The sequence below is a fragment of the Nomascus leucogenys genome, chromosome 10 (assembly GCF_006542625.1).
Source record: "Nomascus leucogenys isolate Asia chromosome 10, Asia_NLE_v1, whole genome shotgun sequence".
In the NCBI taxonomy this organism is placed as follows: domain Eukaryota; kingdom Metazoa; phylum Chordata; class Mammalia; order Primates; family Hylobatidae; genus Nomascus; species Nomascus leucogenys.
This window is the reverse complement of record NC_044390.1, coordinates 51,319,837-51,342,355: the sequence shown is the minus strand read 5'-3', so window position 1 is coordinate 51,342,355 and position 22,519 is coordinate 51,319,837. Positions and strand designations below refer to the sequence as shown.

General features: G+C 38.6%; 1 protein-coding gene across 2 annotated transcripts in view; it reads right to left on the bottom strand.

Annotated features, from left to right (window-relative positions):
• Positions 1 to 1,402: 1,402 nt before the first annotated feature.
• The window catches only part of ZNF506 (zinc finger protein 506), a 29,378-nt gene continuing 8,261 nt past the window's right edge, over positions 1,403 to 22,519 (bottom strand). Inside the window, exons 2-4 of one of the 2 annotated variants that reach the window (XM_003275937.4) lie at positions 16,175 to 16,301; positions 15,268 to 15,363; positions 1,403 to 4,331 (exon numbers count right to left, since the gene is read on the bottom strand). In XM_003275937.4, coding sequence (XP_003275985.1) covers positions 3,223 to 4,331; positions 15,268 to 15,363; positions 16,175 to 16,301 — 1,332 coding nt within the window. In that variant the 3' untranslated portion in view covers positions 1,403 to 3,222. Of the gene's footprint in view, positions 4,332 to 14,857; positions 15,028 to 15,267; positions 15,364 to 16,174; positions 16,302 to 22,519 lie in introns of those variants that run through there. The other variant, XM_030820311.1, reaches the window with a different exon arrangement.

The window sequence follows — 22,519 nt, the reverse complement described above, 5'->3', positions numbered from 1 at the left end:
CTTAAGACTAACTTTTGTCCTGCTGAGGGTCCTTTACTGCCTCCTACTTGGGGGTCCGCAGTTTATTACCCACAAATTGTTTGCTTTAGGCCTGGGAACCTGGCCTTTAATTTTACCCTGTAGTGGTGTTTACTCACAACTTTTGTTAGTCTTACTGAATAAATGCAAGCCTCACTATCTGATCAGAGCCAAGTTGCAACTGTTAACAGAACTCACCTTGGAGCTTGTAAGTGGCTCGGACCCTCAGCTGGACTGGCAGAGCAGAATGTGTGTCAGTGTACTTTATCCATCCGCAGCGACTGCCCCTGCGAAAGGAGCGCTGCCTCAGACAGGGTTTCACCTCAGACAGGGTTTCACCATGTTGGCCAGGATGGTCTTGAACTCCTGACCTCAGACAATCCACCTGCCTTGGCCTCCCAAAGTGCTGGGATTACAGGCGTGAGCCACTGCACCTGGCCGTATTTTACTTATTTTTCTGTATAATTTTTATTATGACCATAAAAATAAACCTGTAGTCAATAACAATTGTACATTTAAAAATAATTAAAAATGTATAATTACACTGTAATTCAAACGATAAATGCTAGAGGTGATGGATACCTTATTTACCCTAATGTAATTACTACATATTGTAGGCCTGAATCAAAATATGCCATATAAGGCATAAATGTATACACATACTATATACCCACAAATACTAATAATAAATTTCAATAAGAAAAAAAAATTTAACCTATGGGAACAATATTCTTCAACTCATTTGCAGTTTAAAGCCACTGGCAAAGTGATGAGTAGAGATGTTATTCCACTATGTACCAAACAGTATATTGTTATCATCTTTTAAGTAACGTGGGATAGGTTAAAGTTAGTGGCATAATGGCCGGGTGCGGTGGGATAGGTTAAAGTTAGTGGCATAATGGCCGGGTGCGGTGGCTCACGCCTGTAATCCCAGCACTTTGGGAGGCTGAGGTGGGCGGATCACAAAGTCAGGAGATCGAGACCATCCTGGCTAACACAGTGAAACCCCATCTCTACTAAAAATACAAAAAAATTAGCCGGGCATGGTGGCAGGCGCCTGTAGTCCCAGCTACTCAGGAGGCTGAGGCAGGAGAATGGTGTGAACCTGGGAGGCGGAGGTTGCAGTGAGCCGAGATCGCGCCACAGCGCTCCAGCCTGGGTGAAAGAGTGAGACTCCGTCTCAAAAAAAAAGTTAGTGGCATAATAATGCTTCATTAAACGCACAATAGTCTTCACATGGTATAAAAAATAAGTTCACACATCATCTAACAATTTTTAAATATACTGCATTCGAAAAGTACAATTAGTAAAATAATATTCTCATTTAATACTTTTAACTGTAATTTTTCTCACTATAATGGAGAAAACTATTACTCTGAACCCCCACTTTTAAAAAGTCTTTATTAATAAAGTAATTCATTATAATTTTTGAAAAAAAAGTTTTAAAATGGTCTGCCAACATGTTAACATAAGTTAGGTCATCCAAAAGACAAAGCAAAACATCAAGTCATAGGCTAGGATTATACAAATGGGAACCCCCACCTTATACATTACTTCATATAAGTTAACTACAAAGAGCCTCTCCACTTACATTTTTATCATGCATCTTACATTTTAATGTCCTTACTCTTTTATAGAAAAGGTCATAATACCCAATAAAAAAGAATCTGTAATATCCCTGATGCAGCAACAATTGATCACGGGACCACAATAGGAATAAAATAACAGCATAAATTTGAAAGTTGTATTACATCATTATTCACTGTTCAAAATTTTTTTTCAAGAAACAAGTATACTTTCAATGAAATGACAATGCTTCAGAAAATCTGTATATAACTTTAAAAGTTATATACAAAAACAGCTTTAGTTGTGGATTCATTTTTATAGTCAACACTCTGACTTAGTGTAATGTCTGAAGTGTCAGTGCCTTATTCTAGTGTAAATTCTCATATTTACATAAAATCAATTTTGAATTAAATATTTTTTCATATTTACTACATCTGCAAAAATATACTTTAGTGTAAACTCTCTGGTGTTTTCTAAGCTATAGATTTTGAAAAAAAAAGTCTTTCCAAATTCATTATATTTGCAGGACTCTTCTCCAATATAAATTCCATGATGTTGAACAAAGCTGGAGCAACTGTTTCAGGGTTTTCCTCTAGTACACAATGTGTGCAACAAGATTTGTGATACAAGTAAAGGTACTACAACCCCCCCTTATATTTGTAATAGCTGATTTCAGAATAAATATTCTTCTTTAAAGGCTTATATTTTCTGAAAGATTTTTTGACAGTAATTGCACTTTTAATGCTTTTATTAACTATGAACCTTCTTCTGTTAATGTGAGTGGGCATTAATGGCTTTTCCATATTCTTTATATCTGTACAATTTTTTTTCTCAAGGATAAAAGCTTTCCTGTGAAATAAGGTGTAAGCACTCAAAAGTTTTGCCACATTCTTCACACTTCTAGGATTTTTGGCAGCATTAATTCTCTTACCTACAATCAAGTGTGGCAACCATATAAAGGCTTTGTCTCATTTCATACATTTCTAAGGTCTCACACTAGTATAATTTATTTTTATGTATACAAAAGTTGGAGGTGGTGGTAAAAGCACTGTTGCATCTTTCAGGTTTGTAGAGTTCCTCTTCAGCATGGATTATCGCCATGTCCCTTAAGAATTGAGAACTTGTGGCTGGGCGTGGTGGCTCATGCCTGTCATCCCAGCACTTCAGGAGGCCAAGGTGGGTGGACCATCTGAGGTCAGGAGTTCGAGACCAGTCTGGCAAACATGATGAAACCCCATCTCTACTAAAAATACAAAAATTAGCTGGGCATGGTGGTGGGCTCCAATAATCCCAGCTACTCGGGAGGCTGAGGCAGGAGAATGGCTTGATACCAGGAGGCAGAAGTTGCAGTGAGCCGAGATCGTGCCATCGCACTCCAGCCTGGGTGACAAGAGTGAAACTCCATCTCAAAAAACAAAAAGAATTGACAAGTTGTTAGAGGCTTTGCCACATTCTTCACACTTGTAGGGTTTCTGTCCCGTATAAATTATGTGTAATAAGGGTTGAGAACTTTCTTAAAAAGCTTTGTCACATTCTTTATATTTGTAGGGTTTATGTTCCATATAAATTCTCATATTTAGTCAGAGTCCAGGGCTTTCCCACATTCATCACATTCATACGGTTTCTCTCCAGTATGAATTATCTTATGCTTATTAAGGGTTGAGGAACATTTAAAAGATTTTCCACATTCTTCACTATGTAGGGTTTCTGTCTAATATGAATTTTCTTATGTTTATTAAGGGCTGAGGACCAGTTAAAAGCTTTGCCACATTCTTCACATTTGTAAGGTTTCTCTCCAGTATGAATTATCTTATGTTCAGTTAGAGTTGAGAATGCAGTAAAGGCTTTGCCACATTCTTCACACTTGTAGGGTTTCTCTCCAGTATGAGCTCTCTTATGTTTAGAGAGGCTTGAGTACCAGGTAAAGGTTTTGCCACATTCATCACATTTGTAGGGTACATCTCCAGTATGAATTCTCTTATGTTTAGTAAGGTTTGAGGAACGGTTAAAAGCTTTGCCACATTCCTCACATTTGTAGGGTTTCTCTCCAGTATGAATTATCTCATGTTTAGTAAGGGTTGAGGATGAAATAAAGGCTTTGCCACATTTATCACACTTGTATGGTTTCTCTCCAGTATGAATTTTCTTATGTGAAAAAAGGGTTGCGGGGTGGTTAAAAGCTTTGCCACATTCTCTGCATCTGTAGGGTTTCTCTCCAGTATGAATTATCTTATGTGTAGTAAGGTTACAGGACTGCTTATAGGCTTTGCCACATTCTTCACATTTGTAGGGTTTCTCTCCAGTATGAATTTTCTTATGTGTAGTAAGGTGTGAGGACTGCTTATAGGCTTTACCACATTCTTCACATTTGTAGCGTTTCTCTCCAGCATCAATTTTCTTATATGTAGTACGGGTTGAAGACCGGTTAAAAGTTTTCCCATATTCTATACATTTAAAAGGTCTTTTTCCAGTATCTCTTATCTTATGTTTATTTGAATTTGAAAATTTATGCAAGAATTTCACATATTCATCACACTGAAATATTTTTCTCTGGGTAGTTGTCAAACATTGTTTTAGTCCATTGTAACTTCTTTTGTGCACTGGACACTCATCTACACTTTCACAGCCTTTTTTTAAATGTAAATTGTCATGTCTGCATTTTTCATATCTTCTTAGTATCACTTTTTGGAAAGAATCTTTTATGCTCTGCTCTGACCAAAGATCTTGGGCAAAATGAGAACACATAACTGAAAGAAACAATAAAAACACATTGCTTCAATTGCTAGACTCAGATAAATATACTTCACAAATCTAACCTATAAAATTGTATACAAACTACATAAGCAAGATGACATAGCAAAATACCACAAGCTGTAATTTCTTCCTGGATATATAACTGTAACAAAAACATACTGACCAAAATAACATTTGTAAAAATTTATAAACTAGTTAAGTGTATAAAGGGCTCCAGGTGAGCACAATACAAAGAGCCACATAGAAAAAAAGAAAAGCCTGTTACTTACACCCAACACAGCTCTTCCTGCTCTCCAGTATAACATTGTGCCTTTAAAAGTAAATTGCGGGCCGGGTGTGGTAGCTCACACCTGTGACCTCAGCACTTCGGGAGGCCGAGGCAGGTGGATCATGAGGTCAACAGTTCAAGACCAGCCTGGCCAAGATGGTGAAACCCCGTCTACAAAACTACAAAAAGTTAGCCAGGCGTGGTAACAGATACCTGTAATCCAGTTACTTGGGAGGCTGAGGGAGGAGAATTGCTTGAACTGTGGAGGCAGGGATTGTAGTGAGCCAAGATCATGCCATTGTACTCCAGCCTAGGTAACAGAGTGAGACTCTGTCTCACACACGCACACAAAAATGTAAATTGCCAACTCCTGGTTTCTTTTTTAAAAAACAAGAAAAATATTGGCACATACATCTTTATTTCTGGATTCTAGGGGCTTTTTATTTTATTTTATTTATTTTTTTTGAGGCAGATTCTCGCTCTGTCGCCCAGGCTGGAGTGCAGTGGCACAATCTCGGCTCACTGCAAGCTCCGCCTCCCGGGTTCACGCCATTCTCCTGCCTCAGCCTCCCAAGTAGATGGGACTACAGGTGCCCGCCACCATGCCTGGCTAATTTTTTGTATTTTTAGTAGAGACGGGGTTTCACCGTGTTAGCCAGGATAGTCTCAATCTGCTGACCTCATGATCCCCCCTGCCTTGGCCTACCAAAGTGCTGGGATTATAGGCGTGAGCCACTGCGCTCGGCCTCTAGGCGCTTAAATAGTGGTTAATGTCTCCCACGACATGAAATGGTAATATATGTTGGAATGACACTTTGAGTCTAAAGGTGAATGTTACAGAAGCAAAGAAACTGTAGTATCCCAAACACGGAATGGGTGTAGCAAGTGATTACTGATTTATTAAGAAGAAATATGAAAAGGCCGATTTAACTAAACAACACACAATTTTAGACAAGACACATCCTAAAAACATGTTTGAGAAATTCCAAGAATCGCTATCCAAGACAATTGATTTTCAGACTATGCGAAGACAGAGCTATATTATAAAGTTCATAACAGGTAGCTTTTTGTTCATGTCCAAATCTCTCTTTTTTTTTTTTTTTTTTTTTTGAGATGGGGTCTCCCTCTGTCGCCCAGGCTGGAGTGCAGTGGCGCAATCTCGGCTCACTGCAAGCTCCGCCTCCTGGGTTCACGCCATTCTCCTGCCTCAGCCTCTCCGAGTAGCTGAGACTACAGGTGCCCGCCACCACGCCCGGCTAATTTTTTTGTATTTTTAGTAGAGCCGGGGTTTCACCGTGGTCTCGATCTCCTGACCTCGTGATCCACCTGCCTTGACCTCCCAAAGTGCTGGGATTACAAGCGTGAGCCACCATGCCCAGCCGTTCATGTCCCAATCTCAAAGATTACAATGTATACAAAATATTAGGGCAACATGGCCCCATCAAAAAAATTATAAAATTTTCAAAAGCAACGATAAAAAGTGTATAATTTTTAAAATTCCACATAAATTGAACAGGCCACAGTTGGTGGCTCATTCCTGTAATCCCAACACACTGGGAGGCCAAAGTGGGAAAATCAAATGAGGTCAGGAGTTTGAGACCAGCTTGGCCAATATGGTGAAACCCTGTCTCTACTGAAAATACAAAAAATTAGCTAGCCATGTTGGCAGGCGCCTGTAATCCCAGCTATTCGGGGGGCTGAGGCAGGAAAATCCCTTGAATGTGGGAGGCAGAGGTTGCAGTGAGCTGAGATTACGCCATTGCACTCCAGGGAGAGACTCCGTCTCAGGAAAAAAGAAAAATAAATAAAACAAATAAAATAGATTTACTATTCACAAAGTGAAACAGGAACACAGACAACTACTGAAGACTAGAAAAATGAGGATAACAACAAAAAAATATTAAAATAGAAAACAAAAATTGTGGGTGTAAAAAATACAAAAACTAAGTGAAAAATTTCTTAAGAAAAAATTGTGTAAATAGGGCAAAGCTGAAAAGCTGAACAAACTACGATATACCCAAACATATATTTATAACAAACATATATATAAACAAAATTTCAAAAATCACAGATAAGAAGAGAATTTTGGGAGCTGCAAGATAAAAATGATGGTCATTTATAAGCATAGTCTTATGAGATAACCAATAAATTTATCAAAAAAATTTTTGCAGGTCAAAAGGAAACTGTGATATTGTTATTAAAGTTATAATAAAAAAAGATGTCAAGTGGGAATAGTACCATCAGCAAAATTGTACTACCAAATAAAAAGAAGTCCTTCCAAAATAACCAAATCCTGAAAAAGTATATTGGCACTGCATACGCCCTACATATCAAGGATGCTGAAAGGAGTTTTTTTCCACAGAAAATAACATAATGCAAGAAAACAACACATAATCATATGAAGATATGTAAGTTACTGGAAAAGATTCATAAAAATGGAATTTCTTACTTAACATTATCATAATGGTACAGTTTAAAAGATAAAAGTGTGGAAATTATAAACATCTGTTAATGAATAAACATAAAAAATACAATTAGTAAAATCAATAACAAATTTGAAGGCAGATGTAATCATGAGGAATTTTTGTATGCAACTGAGGTTAATTTTTTACTACATTAAAATATATTGTTGGATCTTTTAGAGGTTTCAGATAATCCCCCAAGGTACTACTAAGAAAATATCCGAGGCCTGGCACGGTGGCTCAAGCCTGTAATCCCAGCACTTTGGGAGGCCGAGGCGGGCGGATCACAAGGTCAGGAGATGGAGACCATCCTGGCTAACACGGTGAAACCCCGTCTCTATTAAAAATACAAAAAAAAAAAAAAAAAATAGCCGGGCGTAGAGGTGGGCACCTGTAGTCCCAGCTACTCGGGAGGCTGAGGCAGAAGAATGATGTGAACCCAGGAGGCGGAGCTTACAGTGAGCCAAGATCATGCCACCGCACTCCAGCCTGGGCAACAGAGCGAGACTCCGTCTCAAAAAAAAAAAAAAGAAAAGAAAATATCCATATAGATACACAAAAGAAAATAAGAAAAAAGCTCAAAGCATGTCAACACAAAAATAAAAATAACTTAAAAAAGAGAAAAGACATAAAGATACAAGAATCAAAACAATTATTTTATTAACAGTAAGTTTTTCTTTCAGAAAACTATTTAAATATAATTATCTTTCCAATCAAGAGACATACTTCTAATAAAACGGCTCATTAAAAAATTTTAAAAATCAAGATTCAACTTGCCGTTTTACAAGTCAGCTGAGATCTAATGACAAGAAAAGACTGAAAGTGGCAAGACCAAAGTAGAAATTTCATGTAAATATTAACAAAATGAGAGCAGAAGAGGTCAAAATAATATTACACAAGCTACATGTTAAGTCAAAAGCTGTCATATTTTATAAAATGTACTTTAAGTTAAAACTTCAAAAGACAAAGAAGGACATTAAACAATATATAGATTAACTCATGGGAACCTATGACAAATTTGTTTATCCATGTGTGTATTTGTGTGTATGTCTCAAACTGGGCTTTCAAATATATAAAGCAAATACTAACAAAGTTGAATAAACAGAGGGAGCAATATAGTAGGATATTTCAATACCCCACTTTCTGTAATAATAATAAAACAAGACAGTATATTAGTAAGGGAACAGAGGACTAGAAGGCAGTCAAAAACAATTATTTCTAATGAAGGGATAGAGAACACTCCTCAACAACATCAGGATACACGGCCTTCTCAATAGCTCATAAAACATTCCTCTTTATAGACCACCTGTTAGGTCAAAAACAAAGTCTTAACACATTTTTTAAAACTAAAATTTCATAGATTACTTTCTATGACAAAAATAGAGTATGAGACAATAATATAAATAATTGATAAATTTTCAAATATATAGAAATTATACAACACACTCTTGAACATGCACTTGTTGAAATAACCTGGCCGGGTGCGGTGGCGTGTGTACTTTGGGTACTTTGGGAGGCTGAGGCGCGTGAATTTAACTCCATCTCAAAAACAATCAAAAAGGAAATAATTAATATTGTGAATATGTCTATACCGCTCAATTTAATCTATAGATTTAATGCAATATTTTTCAAATTTCTCATTGTATTTTTGAAGAAATAAAAACAGCAAATCCAAAACTATATGGAATCTAAAAAGACAAAGTACCCAACAATCTTCAAAAAAAAAAAAAAAAAAGTTGGAGGCATTACAATTTCTGATTTCAAAACACATCAAAAAGCTACAGAATTAAAACAATTTGGTATGAGTATAAAGATGAAAAAGTAGACTAATAAAACAGAATGCAGCACATACATCACCTTTCACATAATTATTGTAGCATTGCTACTGAAAGCCAACAGGTAAAGGCGATGCAAACTTCTGTCACCAAATCAGTAGATATAAAAATACTGGCATATCACTCAATTTTCAAAAAGCAGAAAATATTCTAACAACTATTAAGATAAATATTGATGACATTATGCAAAATAAAATGAGCCAGCCACAAAAAGACAAGAGATTGTATGAGATATATAAAGCAGTTATACGCTTAGAAACCGAAAAGAGTGGTGTTTTAAAAGTGCTAGGAAATGTGAAGAATTGGTAGTTGTTTAATGTGTATTGAGATTTAGCTTTGCAAGATAAAAATATTCTAGTGATATGTTGCATAATATGTCAACATAATTAATATGTCTAAACAGAATATAAATATATATATAATATATATATACTTATTTTTTTTTTGAGATGGAGTCTCACTCTGTCTCCGAGGCTGGAGTACAGTGGCAAGATCTCGGTTCACTGCAATCTCTGCCTCCTGGGTTCAAGCAATTCCCCTGTCTCACCCTCCTGAGTAGCTGGGACTACAGGCATGTGCCATCATGCCCGGCTAATTTTTTGTATTTTGGTAGATATGGGGTTTCCCCATGTTGACCAGGATAGTCTCCATCTCCTGACCTCATGATCCGCCTGCCTTGGCCTCCCGAAGTGCTGGGACTACAGGTGTGAGCCACTGCGCCTGGCCTAGAAATATTTTATTATAAATTTTCTTATGTGTTTTTGACAGATAACACATTTTGTTATGTGTTTCCCCCACACAAAAATAATATAGATTCATAAATAAATAGATGTTGAAATTAGGAGAATTTGTATGACTACTCATGTAGACAGGATTAAAAAACTGTTTCAGGCTGGGGGCAGTGGCTCGCACCTGTAATCCCAACACTTGGGGAGGCCGAGGCAGGCGGATCACCTGAGGTCAGGAGTTTGAGACCAGCCTGACCAACATGGTAAAACCCCGTCTCTACTAAAAATACAAAATTAGCTGGGTATGGTGGCGCATGCCTGTACTCCCAGCTACTCAGGAGGCTGAGGCAGGAGAATCGCTTGAACCCGGAAGGTGGAGGTTGCAGTAAGCTAAGATTATGCCATTGTACTCCAGCCTGGGCAACAAGAGCAAAACTCCCTTTTTAAAAAAATAAAAAAACAAAACAAAAAAAACCTGGCCGGGTGCCGTGGCTCACGCCCGTAATCCCAGCACTTTGGGAGGCCAAGGCGGGTGGATTGCCTGAGGTCAGGAGTTCGAGATCAGCCTGACAAACAAACATGGTGAAACCTCACCTCTACTAAAAATACAAAAATTAGCCAGGCATGGTGGTGCACACCTGTAGTTCCAGCTACTCAGAAGGCTAAGGCAGAAGAATCGCTTGAACTCAGGAGGTGGAGGTTGCAGTGAGCCAAAATCATGCCACTGCATTCCAACCTGGGCAACAGAACGAGAATCCATCTCAAAAAAAAAAAAAAAAAAAAAAAAAAGACAGGCACGGAGGCTTGAGCCTGTTTAATCCCAGCACTTTGGGAGGCTCAGGAGGGTAGATCACCTGAGATCAAGAGTTTGAGATCAGCATGGCCAACATGGTGAAACCCCATCTTGACTAAAAATACAAAAATTAGCCGGCTGTGGTGGCAGGCGCTTGTAGTGCCAGCTACTCGGGAGGCTGTGGCAGAAGAATCTCTGGAACCCGGGAGGCGGAGGTTGCAGTGAGCCGAGATCGCACCATTGCACTCCAGCCTGGGTGACAGTGAGACTGTCTCAAAAAAAAAAAAAAAAAAAAAAAAGAAACCTACTCTGAAAAAGCACACTAATGTGGAACTTCAAAACAATAATAGCCTGACCAACATGGTGAAACCCCATCTCTACTAAAAACAGAAAAATTAGCTGGGCATGGTGATACATGCCTGTAATTGTAGCTACTTGGGAGGCTGAGGCATGAGAACTGCTTGAAGCCAGGAGGTGGAGGTTGAGGTGAGCCAAGATCACACCACTGCACCCCGGTCTGTGTGACAGAGTGTGACTCCATCTCAAAAAAATTAAAAAAAAAAAAAATTGTCTACGTAACTGCAATATTTAGCTGTTACTGTGTACTCATTAAATGCAGGTATTTTGAATCACTGGCATGCACTGTGTGGCAGTAAAATTTCAGAGAATATGCAGTGCAATTATGCATAGAAGATTCTGAGAAATTTTTAATAAATAACAATTTAAAAGAAGCTAGTGTTACTTTTTATGTTTTAAATATCTTTTTACACAAAATGAAACTGCTATAATCCAACTTTAAAAGAAAAGAATAGGGCCGGGCACGGTGGCTCACGCTTGTAATCCCAGCACTTTGGGAGGCCGAGGCGGGCGGATCACGAGGTCAGGAGATCGAGACCACGGTGAAACCCCGTCTTTACTAAAAATACAAAAAATTAGCCGGGAGTGGTGGCGGGCGCCTGTAGTCCCAGCTACTCCGAGAGGCTGAGGCAGGAGAATGGCGTGAACCTGGGAGGCGGGGCTTGCAGTGAGCCAAGATTGCGCCACTGCACTCCAGCCTGGGCGACAGAGTGAGACTCCATCTCAAAAAAAAAAAAAAAAAAAAAAAAAAAAAAGAATAGACTTATATTGTTAAATAAAAAAAATATATATTTTGCAGAATAGGGTTAGACCCTCTGATATGTAAAACAAATATTAGGAAATAAACTACATTATTATTTAGATATAGGCTGAAGAAAGTAGATGAAAATTCTGTAATTCCCTTTTGCCTGCAGCAAACTTAAATTTACAAGTAACTATTTTAGTAAATATGGAGTACCTACTAATTATCTAATTTACTTCAGGCATACCATGCAAATTCTAGCACATTGTCCTAAATTTCTGAATCTAAAATTATGACAAATTTGAAATAGAAAACAGAAAGTAAAAATGTATAAGGAGAGTGACCTCACTAAGATGAAAAGATGAAAAGTCCCCTATTTTCATATCCTCTTACAGCAAAAAAAGGTCAGCTATCCCTGACAAAAATGCCTTTATGAGAGAACCAGGCATTATGGCTCACACCTATAATGACAGCTCCATGGTACATTAAGGTTGGAGAAGTGCTTCAGGCCAGGATTTTGAGACCAGTCTGCGTTATGTAGCAAGACCCCATCTCCAAAATAAGTGCCTGTAAGATTTGAGATCCAGGGAGGGAGTTGTGAAACGCTGTTAAAGCTTAAGATTGAGAAGTGTTCTATTCAGAAGGCAGGCCCTCATTCAGGTGGGAAATTACAAGACCCCTGTTCTTGGCTACAGATCAGGATAGGGTTCACCCAACTTGGTCCCACTGAGAATTCTGAACTTACTCTGTAACCATCCCAAACTCCTCCCAGCCACAGTCTGGCAGAGGTCCTGCCATTCCAGAGACCTGGAGGAAGGTGCCCATTTACAGCCACATAGGCAGGCCTGCAGACCTTGGCCTTTACTGTGGCCCTGAAACAGTTGAATGACTCAGTTTCAGTTACATGAGCCACAGTTTATGGCCAGTTCTGCCTATATAGAAACCCACACAGTTACCTGAGGAAATGCTCTCTGGTACTCAGTGAAAGCCACACTCATCCACATCCTGATAGAAGGCCCAGCATATGCAGACCCAACTGCAAAAACATGCCCTAGTTTCTGCGCTACGGAGCAAAGTGCTGAAGGATATTCAGTCTGTCCAAAAATAAAATGGGAATTACAACTACCCAAGTCCCTGTATCAAGCCAACTAAAGGTAAACCCTAGTGCAGACCCAGCAGCCTTGTGACCAAGCTACAACCCCTCTTCACTACAAATTCAGAGGGGATCTCATCACACTAAGGGCCCAGTAAAATATTTTTTACCTTCTAAAATTAGTTTATGAAAACTTGAAAAGGTGTTTTGTTTTCTCCATCAAATTCAGACACCAATACAAAACTATATTGTGCCCATTGTCAATGCTTCTATTTTAATCTAGGACTGGAAGTATGTGGCAGAAGAATTAGTCAAATAAATAAAAAAAATCCATTGAAATAGAAAAATAAGTAAAATGCTGTTCGTAGATCATACAATCTTATTTTTAAAAAACCAAACACAGTACTTTTACATTTGCTGAGGAGTGGTTTACTTCCAACTATATTGTCAATTTTGTCCATTCAGGACACAGGCATGGGCAAGGACTTCATGACTAAAACACCAAAAGCAATGGCAACAAAAGCCAAAATAGACAAATGGGACCTAATTAAACTAAAGAGCTTCTGCACAGCAAAAGAAACCACCATCAGAATGAACAGGCACCCACAGAATGGGAGAAAATTTTTGCAATCTACCCATCTGACAAAGGGCTAATATCCAGAATCTACAAAGAACTTCAAATCAAAACCACAATGAGATACCATCTCACACCAGTTAGAATGGCAATCATTAAAAAGTCAGGAAACCACAGAAGCTAGAGAGGATGTGGAGAAACAGGAACGCTTTTACACTGTTGGTGGGAGTGTAAACTAGTTCAACCATTGTGGAAGAAAGACAGTGTGGTGATTCCTCAAGGATCTAGAACTAGAAATACCATTTGATCCAGTGATCCCATTACTGGGTATATACCCAAAGGATTATAAGTCATGCTACTATGAAGACACATGCACACGTATGTTTATTGCGGCCCTATTCACAATAGCAAAGACTTGGAACCAACCCAAATGTCCATCAATGACAGATTGGATTAAGAAAATGTGGCACATATACACCATGGAATACTATGCAACCATAAAAAAGGATGAGTTCATGTCCTTTTCAGGGACATGGATGAAGCTGGAAACCATCATTCTGAGCAAAGTATCACAAGGACAGAAAACCAAACACTGCATGTTCTCACTCATAGGTGGGAATTGAACAATGAGAACACTTGGACACAGAGCGGGGAACATCACACACTGGGGCCTGTCGTGGGGGGTGGGGGGCTGGGGGAGGGATAGCATCAGGAGAAATACTTAATGTAAATGACGAGTTAATGGGTGCAGCAAACCAACATGGCACATGCCTATCTATGTAACAAACATGCACGATGTGCACATGTACCCTAGAACTTAAAAGTGTAATAAAAAAACCCATACACAGTACATTAAAACCTGTCTAAACTAATAAATACACTAATTAGGAAAATATAAAATTAACATAAAAGTATATCTATGGTTTCATACAGTTTAACTATCTGATAAAATAAAAAATCTTATTTACCATAACATTAAATAATAAATTTCTGAGGAAAAAATTAACCAAGGAAGTAATACAAAAAAAAAAAAAATGAAACAATTGGAGAAGATTCAAGTAAATTTTAAAATAGTTTATGTCTATGGATTGAAAGATTAAATATTATTGAAGTGCCATATTATCCAAAGTAATCTACAGATCCGATAAACTTCCTATTAAAATTGCAGTTTTTTTCACAGTAATTGAAAATACAATTCTAAAATTTACATGAAACTAAAATAAACTTTGAATAGCCAAAGCAATCATGAGGAAAAAGTACAAAGCAGGATATCATACTTAAAATTTCAAACTATATATTTCAAGACTATATAGTAACAAAACACAAAAATGAACAAAAAATGGAACAGAAACTAATACTTTCGGCCGGGCGCGGTGACTCACGCTTGTAATCCCAGCACTTTGGGAGGCCGAGGCGGGCGGATCACAAGGTCAGGAGATCGAGACTACAGTGAAACCCCGTCTCTACTAAAAATACAAAAAATAAGCCGGGCGTGGTGGCGGGCGCCTGTAGTTCCAGCTACTCGCAGGCTGAGGCAGGAGAATGGCGTGAACCCGGGAGGCGGAGCTTGCAGTGAGCCGAGATTGCGCCACTGCACTCCAGCCTGGGCGAGAGAGTGAGACTCCATCTCAAAAAAAAAAAAAAAAAAAAGAAACTAATACTTTCACACACATTTAAGACCTGATACAAAAAGAGAACTTAAAAAAGGGTTTTAGTTTCTCAAAATCATGCAGATATTTGTGTGTCCCCAAAACAATGGAAAACCGGCCAGATTGTGCAGTCTCTTATCTGTCATGAAGAGGACTTTGGCTCTCACTGTGAACTTGAAGGAAGCTCACTGAAAGAAAAATAGAATCCTTAGAGAATTTAAAAGCATAAGACAGAAGATGCCTCTCTGTGAGAGCAAAATTAAAAGAAAAAAGGAAAGGAAAAAAAAAAAAAAAAAAAAAAAAGCTGCCCAGGAACTATTTCCTTGGGAACACAGCTTCCCAAATCACATTTTAAGGACTCGCTTTCTCTTTGACCTTGGGACCTCTTATCTGTGTTGTCTGTCGTATTCATTTTCACTCGCACCTACCTGGGGGTTTGGCAATCATCTCATGCCTCTTCATAGTTAAAGGTTTTTTTCCTTGCTCCAGACAGGTGATCAGGTCTGGTTTAGAGACAACAATACCTGTTTTATTAAGAATAAATAATATGAATCTTGCTCATATTCTCCAATTACAAGCTAGTACTGTGCTCAGCAGAGGGGATGTGATAAAGTATTCTAGTAAATTAATACTAAAATACTAAGTTATAACAGAAATTTTTTTTTCTTTTTTGAGGCAGAGTTTTGCTCTTGTTACCCAGGCTGGAGTGCAATGGCTCGATCTTGGCTCACCGCAACCTCCACCTCCAGGGTTCAAGCGGTTCTCCCGTCTCAGCCTCCCGAGTAGCTGGGATTACAGGCATGTGCCACCCGACTAATTTTTGCAGTTTTAGTACAGACAGGGTTTTACCATGTTGGTCAGGCTGGTGTCAAACTCCTGACCTCAGGTGATCCAGCCGCCCGGCCTCCCAAAGTGCTGGGATTATAGGCGTGAGCCACCACGCCTGGCCTATAACAGAAATTTCTAAATATTTAGAAAATACTTTCAATTTGTAGGTTTCTTAATTTTACTACCGGGTTCTACTAAATCAAAAGTTGGTGGTGGCAATTAGATTTTCAGGTGGGGGCAACAATATTTTATGCCACTAAATTTTTGGAATTACCACTAATTTGGAGTGAAGAACAAAGCTCAACTCAGGAATGTGGAAAGTCTGGAATAAGATGAAGCATCATGAAGAAATTCTTTTCTAAATGAAAAAATTCTGAAGATTCTTCTGGAAAAAGGGGATCTGAAACTCTTGTATGCAAAGAATAAATTACTAAAAAACATTCTACAAAAAAGAGAAATAAAACCTTTAGGGTAATATTATGAATTATGTACTCAAGTTATCCTCACCAAGGAAGACCAGGTGTCTGTAGTTCTCTAACATCACATCCCTATATAAATCCCGCTGTGCAGTGTCCAGGCAATGCCACTCCTCCAGAGAGAATTCTATGGCCACATCTCTAAATTGCAATGGTCCCTGAAAAACACACACACACTTATTTTTGCCAAGTGGCCATGGGTGGAATTTTTAATTTGACTTCAGGTGAAATGAGAGAGTAAAGAGAAGTGGTTCTGACTTATAGGACAAAAATTATCCAATAAAATGATTTTCAACACAGAAATATTCTCTAATGTATTCTCTAACTCTGAGAAAAAAGAGCAGCACAACATCCACAACATCAGTTCATATATGATAATAAAGTATAAAATTAAGGCCATGAACACGAACATGTACATTTTTGAGTGGTATATTTACATCATATGGAATGAGTTATGAATATTTTTCAGATAGAAATGTTGAGTTTGAAGGCACCTCTCAAATTTTAATATGTACAATAAGCTGATGACCTTGTTATGCAGGTTTATTTTTCTAGAAGACCTGAAATAAAGTCTTTCTTATTTATTTATAGATGGAGTTTTGCTCTTGTTGCCCAGGCTGGAGTGCAATGGCGCCATCTTGGCTTACCGGAAACGCCACCTCCTGGGTACAAGCAATTCTCCTGCCTCAGCCTCCCAAGTAGCTGGGATTACAGTCATGTGCCACCATGCCTGGCTAATTTTTTTTTGTATTTTTAGTAGAGATGGGGTTTCTCCATGTTGGTCAGGCTGCTCTTGAACTCCCGACCTCAGGTGATCTGCTGCTTCAGCCTACCAAAGTGCTGGGATTACAGGCATGAGCCACCGTGCCCGGTCAATTTTTTGAATTTCTAACAAGCTCACCAGTAATGCCATTGTTTTTGGCCCCAAAAGGATATTTTTTCAAACATTTAGTAAGTGGAAGAGCCTGTGTTTTTCCCCACATTTTCTAGCCTATAAACAAAGAGCCCTCATTTATCAAAGACAACATGTAGGAAATAAATAAGAAAGGACAGCTGCCAGATTAAATGTGATGGTTTATGCACATCAGCTGCATAAAGATACTTAATAATAAAAAAACTCCATAGTGAAAAAAATCTGTCAGGGAGCTACTTAACCAAGTGAATCATTAACCATTAACTGCACTAGGACAAATTTTTATGATATGCTAATGCTCACAGAAGAACACAGCATCACTGTTGAAATACTCCCCCCCAAAAAGTAAATTATAGTCTGAATTTAACCATAAAGAAACATCAGTTTTAGGCCGGGCACAGTGGCTCACGCCTGTAATCCCAGCACTTTGGGAGGCATGAGGTGGGCGGATCACGAGGTCATGAGTTTGAGACCAGCCTAACAGGGTGAAACCTCATCTCTACAAAATACAAAAATTAGCCGGGCGTGGTGGCGGGCACCTGTAATTCCAGCTACTTGGGAGGCTAAGGCAGGAGAATTGTTTGACCCCGGGAGGTGAAGTTTGCAGTGAGCCCAGATCGCGCCACTATACCCTTGGCCTGGGTGACACAGCGAGACTCTGTCTCAAAAAAAAAAAAAAGAAAAAAAGAAAAAAAAAGAAACATGTTTTATGCAAACTTTAAAATACAGATTACTCCTCTGTTCTGTAATTTTTAGTAGTAATTTTAAGTAGGCTTCACTTAGCTCCCTGGAGAGCAGGTATCAATTAATAATTTTTTTTCAGAACTTTCTGGGTAATAAATGCCATCTCATTTAAATAAGCATTTTCTTAATCTCGTTCTGCATAGAGCAATAGAACACACAGATGGAGCCTCAACATTACATGTTCTACATCTTTACTAAGGACCAGAGTTTTCCCCAATAGAAATCTTGAGTATCCACATCTTTCCATGTTCAACAGCCACAAAGGAAACATTTTTAATACTGCAGATCATAAATTATTGCTGAGAATCCTGCATGGCATATAAGAAGCTATGATGCAGAGAATAAAGAGAAGGCTCTGAGATACAAGAAAGAAATATTTTTCAGAGACCCTTGACTATCATAAGAATTTTAACAAGTAGTTAAACCAAACTCATTAGGGAGGAAAAACACAAGTAGAGAAGTAAAGGTTTGTGAGTACTAAATGCCTGGCAGTCCAGGAGGCAGAATCAACACTGCTCTTCATCTGACACATGTTTACCTGAAGAAAAGCTATTTTTTTCTTCCTCCTCCTTCTCTGGAATTCATTCTCAGATGAGACTCTCTGGATAAATTACACCTGCATCTTCAGAATATGTCTTTAAAGGTGTCAGTATTACATGTTTACCTGCTAGCATGACATCAATTGGCAGAAAAAGAAAAAGTTAACCGATTTCTGTCCTTTAAAACAGAAGAGATTCAGGAACAATGAGCTGCTCCATGAAAATAAAAATGTTTCTCCTTTCGGGTCCCCAGGTGCCCTCCCCTGCTACAGACACCAGCAATTTCTGCTACAGTAATGCAAATATGTGCCACACTGACTTGTCCCTACCAAACCCAAATAGAACAGGCCCTGTGACCACCCTTTAGTGCAAATGTGGAACTTAACTCTCATGAATGTATTTTGAAGCCCTCATACCTGATTCTGGCCTCATTTTAGAGTCATACGAGGCCCTTCATTAAAACAACATGGATGCTTCCACCCACAACGATAAACAGAAGCTGTGGGGAGGGCACAAGAGATTTCTGCAAATTGGCCACGTGATCCTCATGAGAAGCCTGGGCTGATAACCACTAAGCTAAGCATTGCCTCTCAAGCTTTAACCAGCTTACAAATCACTTGGTAATTTTGGCCCCACTTTATGTAATGTGATTTTGCAGGTTTGAAAAGGGTCCATGAATGGGTGTTTTAAACAAGTTCCCTGTCAATGCGGATGTTGCTCCCCCTTAGCTCATTATTAGCATTAGTTAGAGAAGCAGGAACAACACAGGGTCCCTTACACTCAGCCCTCTTGTCACAACCAAATACTTCTGGTACAAATAAGGACAACCCATCTCCATCCTAAAGTTTTATATTCTTTGCTGGCTCTTTACAGACAAAACAGAAGGCAGCAATGTCTGAATAAGTCTTGATTTAAAAAGCAACATGTACACATTTACTAATGCAATGTTTATTAAGCAGGTACTATGTGCTCAAGAGTATGATACAGAGCACTGTGCTGGGTATTCTCATAACACCCTGGGAGCTGGCACTAAGGGTTTAGTAATTTCCAGGATGTAGTTAAAGGTCCCAGCATTTTTATTTCTTCTATTTCGCGGTCATCAAAATTTTTTAAAAAATTGTATAGAATAAAAGCTAAATATAGACAAATGGAAGAGATATAGAAGGAAGAGTTTAATGTAGTATAGAGAAAATTTTATTCTGTTTATATTTACTTTTTTTGTGACTTATGGAGCAACTACTGGATCTGCAGGAATAGAAAACAAGTTGCTAATTAGAATGTCTCTGCAAGCACTGGTTTTAACACATTTAAAAACTAAGACCCTAAAATACATACTTTATTTTTCCCATTTATATGCTTTTGGGTTTCAGGAAATTGTGAGCACCAGCTCTAGAAACGCAGCAGGATTCACCAGCCAAAACTCTGATCTCTTCTAATCAGTTCTGTGAGGCAAGACTCCAAGGTAGGGTCAGAACTAAATAGTCTCCAAAAAGGGTGAATCTGAATAGGTCTGGGGCAGGGTGAAGACACTATGTAGAATTCTGTTCTCTATGCCACTGGGGTACTTCGTTTTGTTTTTCCTAAGCTTACCTAAAAGAAACATAAATCCAGAGTTTCTGCAATTTTAATCTTTTCTAGCCACTGCCCTGTCGACTTTATACTATATACTAATATGCAATTTAAACAAATCCCTTAAGGTCTTCTAGGGTAACTTTTTTTTTGTTTTTGTTTTGAGATGCAGTCTCATTCTGTCACCTAGGCTGGAGTGCACTGGTGCGATCTCGGCTCACTGCAACCTCTGCCTCCCAGATTCAAGTGAATCTTCTGCCTCAGCCTCTCAAGCAGCTAGAACTACAGGTGTGCGCCACCATGCCCGACTAATTTTGGTATTATTAGTAGAGATGGCGTTTCACCATATTGGCCAGGCTGGTCTCAAACTCCTGACCTCATGATTTGCCTGCCTCAGCCTCTCAAGTGCTGGGATTACAGGCATGAGCCACCGTGCCCAGCCTTTCTAGGGTAATTTTATTAGAAAATAAATACGTACACTTAAGGAAAAAGAAGTAGAAATTATACTGCCGGGTGTGGTGTCTCACGCATGTAATCCCAGCACTTTGGGAGGCCGAGGTGGGTGGATCGCGAGGTCAGGAGTTCAAGACCAGCCTGACCAAGATGGTGAAACTCCATCTCTGCTCAAAATACAAAAATTAGCCAGATGCGATGGCAGGCACCTGTAATCCCAGCTACTCAGGAGGCTGAGGCAGTAGGCTCACTTGAATCAGGGTGGCAGAGGTTGCAGTGAGCTGAGATTACACCACTGCACTCCCTCTCAAAAATATAAAAAAAAGAAATTATAATAACGGTTCTTCTGTTCATAAATATGCCTTCAGATGTAGACATCAGAACACAGCAATATAAAGAAAGTGGCCTAAATAAAGCCCAAGATTTTAGACACATTGTATTTGTTGTACCAACCACATGATGCACAATTTAATTATTTATCCAGCTGCTAGTCTAGACTAAAAGTTTCTGGATTGTAGGAACCATGACCGCTTCATGTTTTTTTTTTTTTTTTTTTTTTTTAAATGGCCATATGAAATGGAAGCTACTAGTTTATCTATTTGGGTCTCCAGATCTCCTCCTTGTTTATCATCCAAGTACCAGGAAACTGGAGAAACTCTCATCTGGGTACCAACCAAAGACACCTCTTGTATGAGGGGATGAACTAACACAGATGACTCATTTCTCATACACTGAGACAGAAGCAGAATTAACTCCTGTCAGCCTGACACAATTCTGCATGGGACATCTCAAATGCCTCAAAGACACCTAGGTGATTTTGAGGGAATTCCCAGTGACCCTGGGCCGCTGGCCCAATGATAAGTCAGGCTGGAGAGACTCAGGCTGATTCTAAATAGAAAATGGAATAGCCCTGGTGGAACTCCACAACCTGGATCACCCGTTCTGATTTACTAGCTCTTGGGTAAGAGAAAGAACAAAAATACTCTACTCCAGTATCACATTTTACAGGTAAATATAGTTGTGGTTGTGGTCATGGCTCTGGATACTTTGCAGCCTTGATCTCTCACTACAGTTTCTGCCATCACATTCTACTTCCTCCTGGAGCCTCTCACATAACTGTAGCGGGTCAATGAACAAGATGTGAAACATCTCAAAGAGACACACTCCCAAATGGGGGCTATGTCTATGTTGACATCTCACAATGCAGAAAATGCCTTTTGTTAGTTTTCTGTACATTCTCTATCCAAAGTCTGGCCCTTTTTTATCTGCAGATTCTAGGTAGGATCAACTTGGCTCTGAATCCTTTGGTGTTACAGCAAGTGGAGTACAATTAAAGGAGAGATCTTGAGAAAAAGCTCAGATTAGATATGAGATTGATCAAGTCAGCCAGAAAATATTCCCCTAAAAGCAATTTCTGTCTAAACACCCAAAGTACACAGCTACTCTCAACATGAGAAACATGAACATTATGTAGAAAGGGGGCAGATTTTCAGAAGAATTTTATAAAGTTTCTTTTCCATCTCTGCTGCTCTCTCATCTCCTAGCCATTGAATGGGGGTTCTATATTTAAATACATCTGACAACTTCCAACAACACGTTTTGATGAAGAAATAGAATCTGACTGTGTTAATATAGTGGAATATATTAGAGCTTGCAATATAGCTAACTAAAGAGCTATGTTGGTGGTGTTTGGGTGGCCACATCACCTGTCTTTATTTGTCCTGTAATAGCAGCATTCCAATTTAGAGAAATAAAAGATACTAAAATTGCGTTTGCTCATAATTATCCCTATTGAATACAGTAATAAACATGTCAGACTAACATCTACTGTAACAAAATTGGTAGCAAATTTTCTTTGGATATTAGATATAAATATCTAAGTATTAATAATTTTAATGAACTAGTCATAATGTAAGTAGCATTTTTAAAAATTGCAACTATATTTCAGTTAAAACACTTCTACACTTTCAAAAGTGCAAATAACAACATTAAAATAACCATTTAAGTGAAAGGGAATGCTTATACTCTGCTGGTAGGAGTGTAAATTAGTTCAACAACTGTAAAAAGCAGTGTGGTGATTCCTCACAGAACTAAAAACAATTATAATTTGACCCAGGAACCTCATAATTGGGTATATACCCAAAGCAATATAAATTAT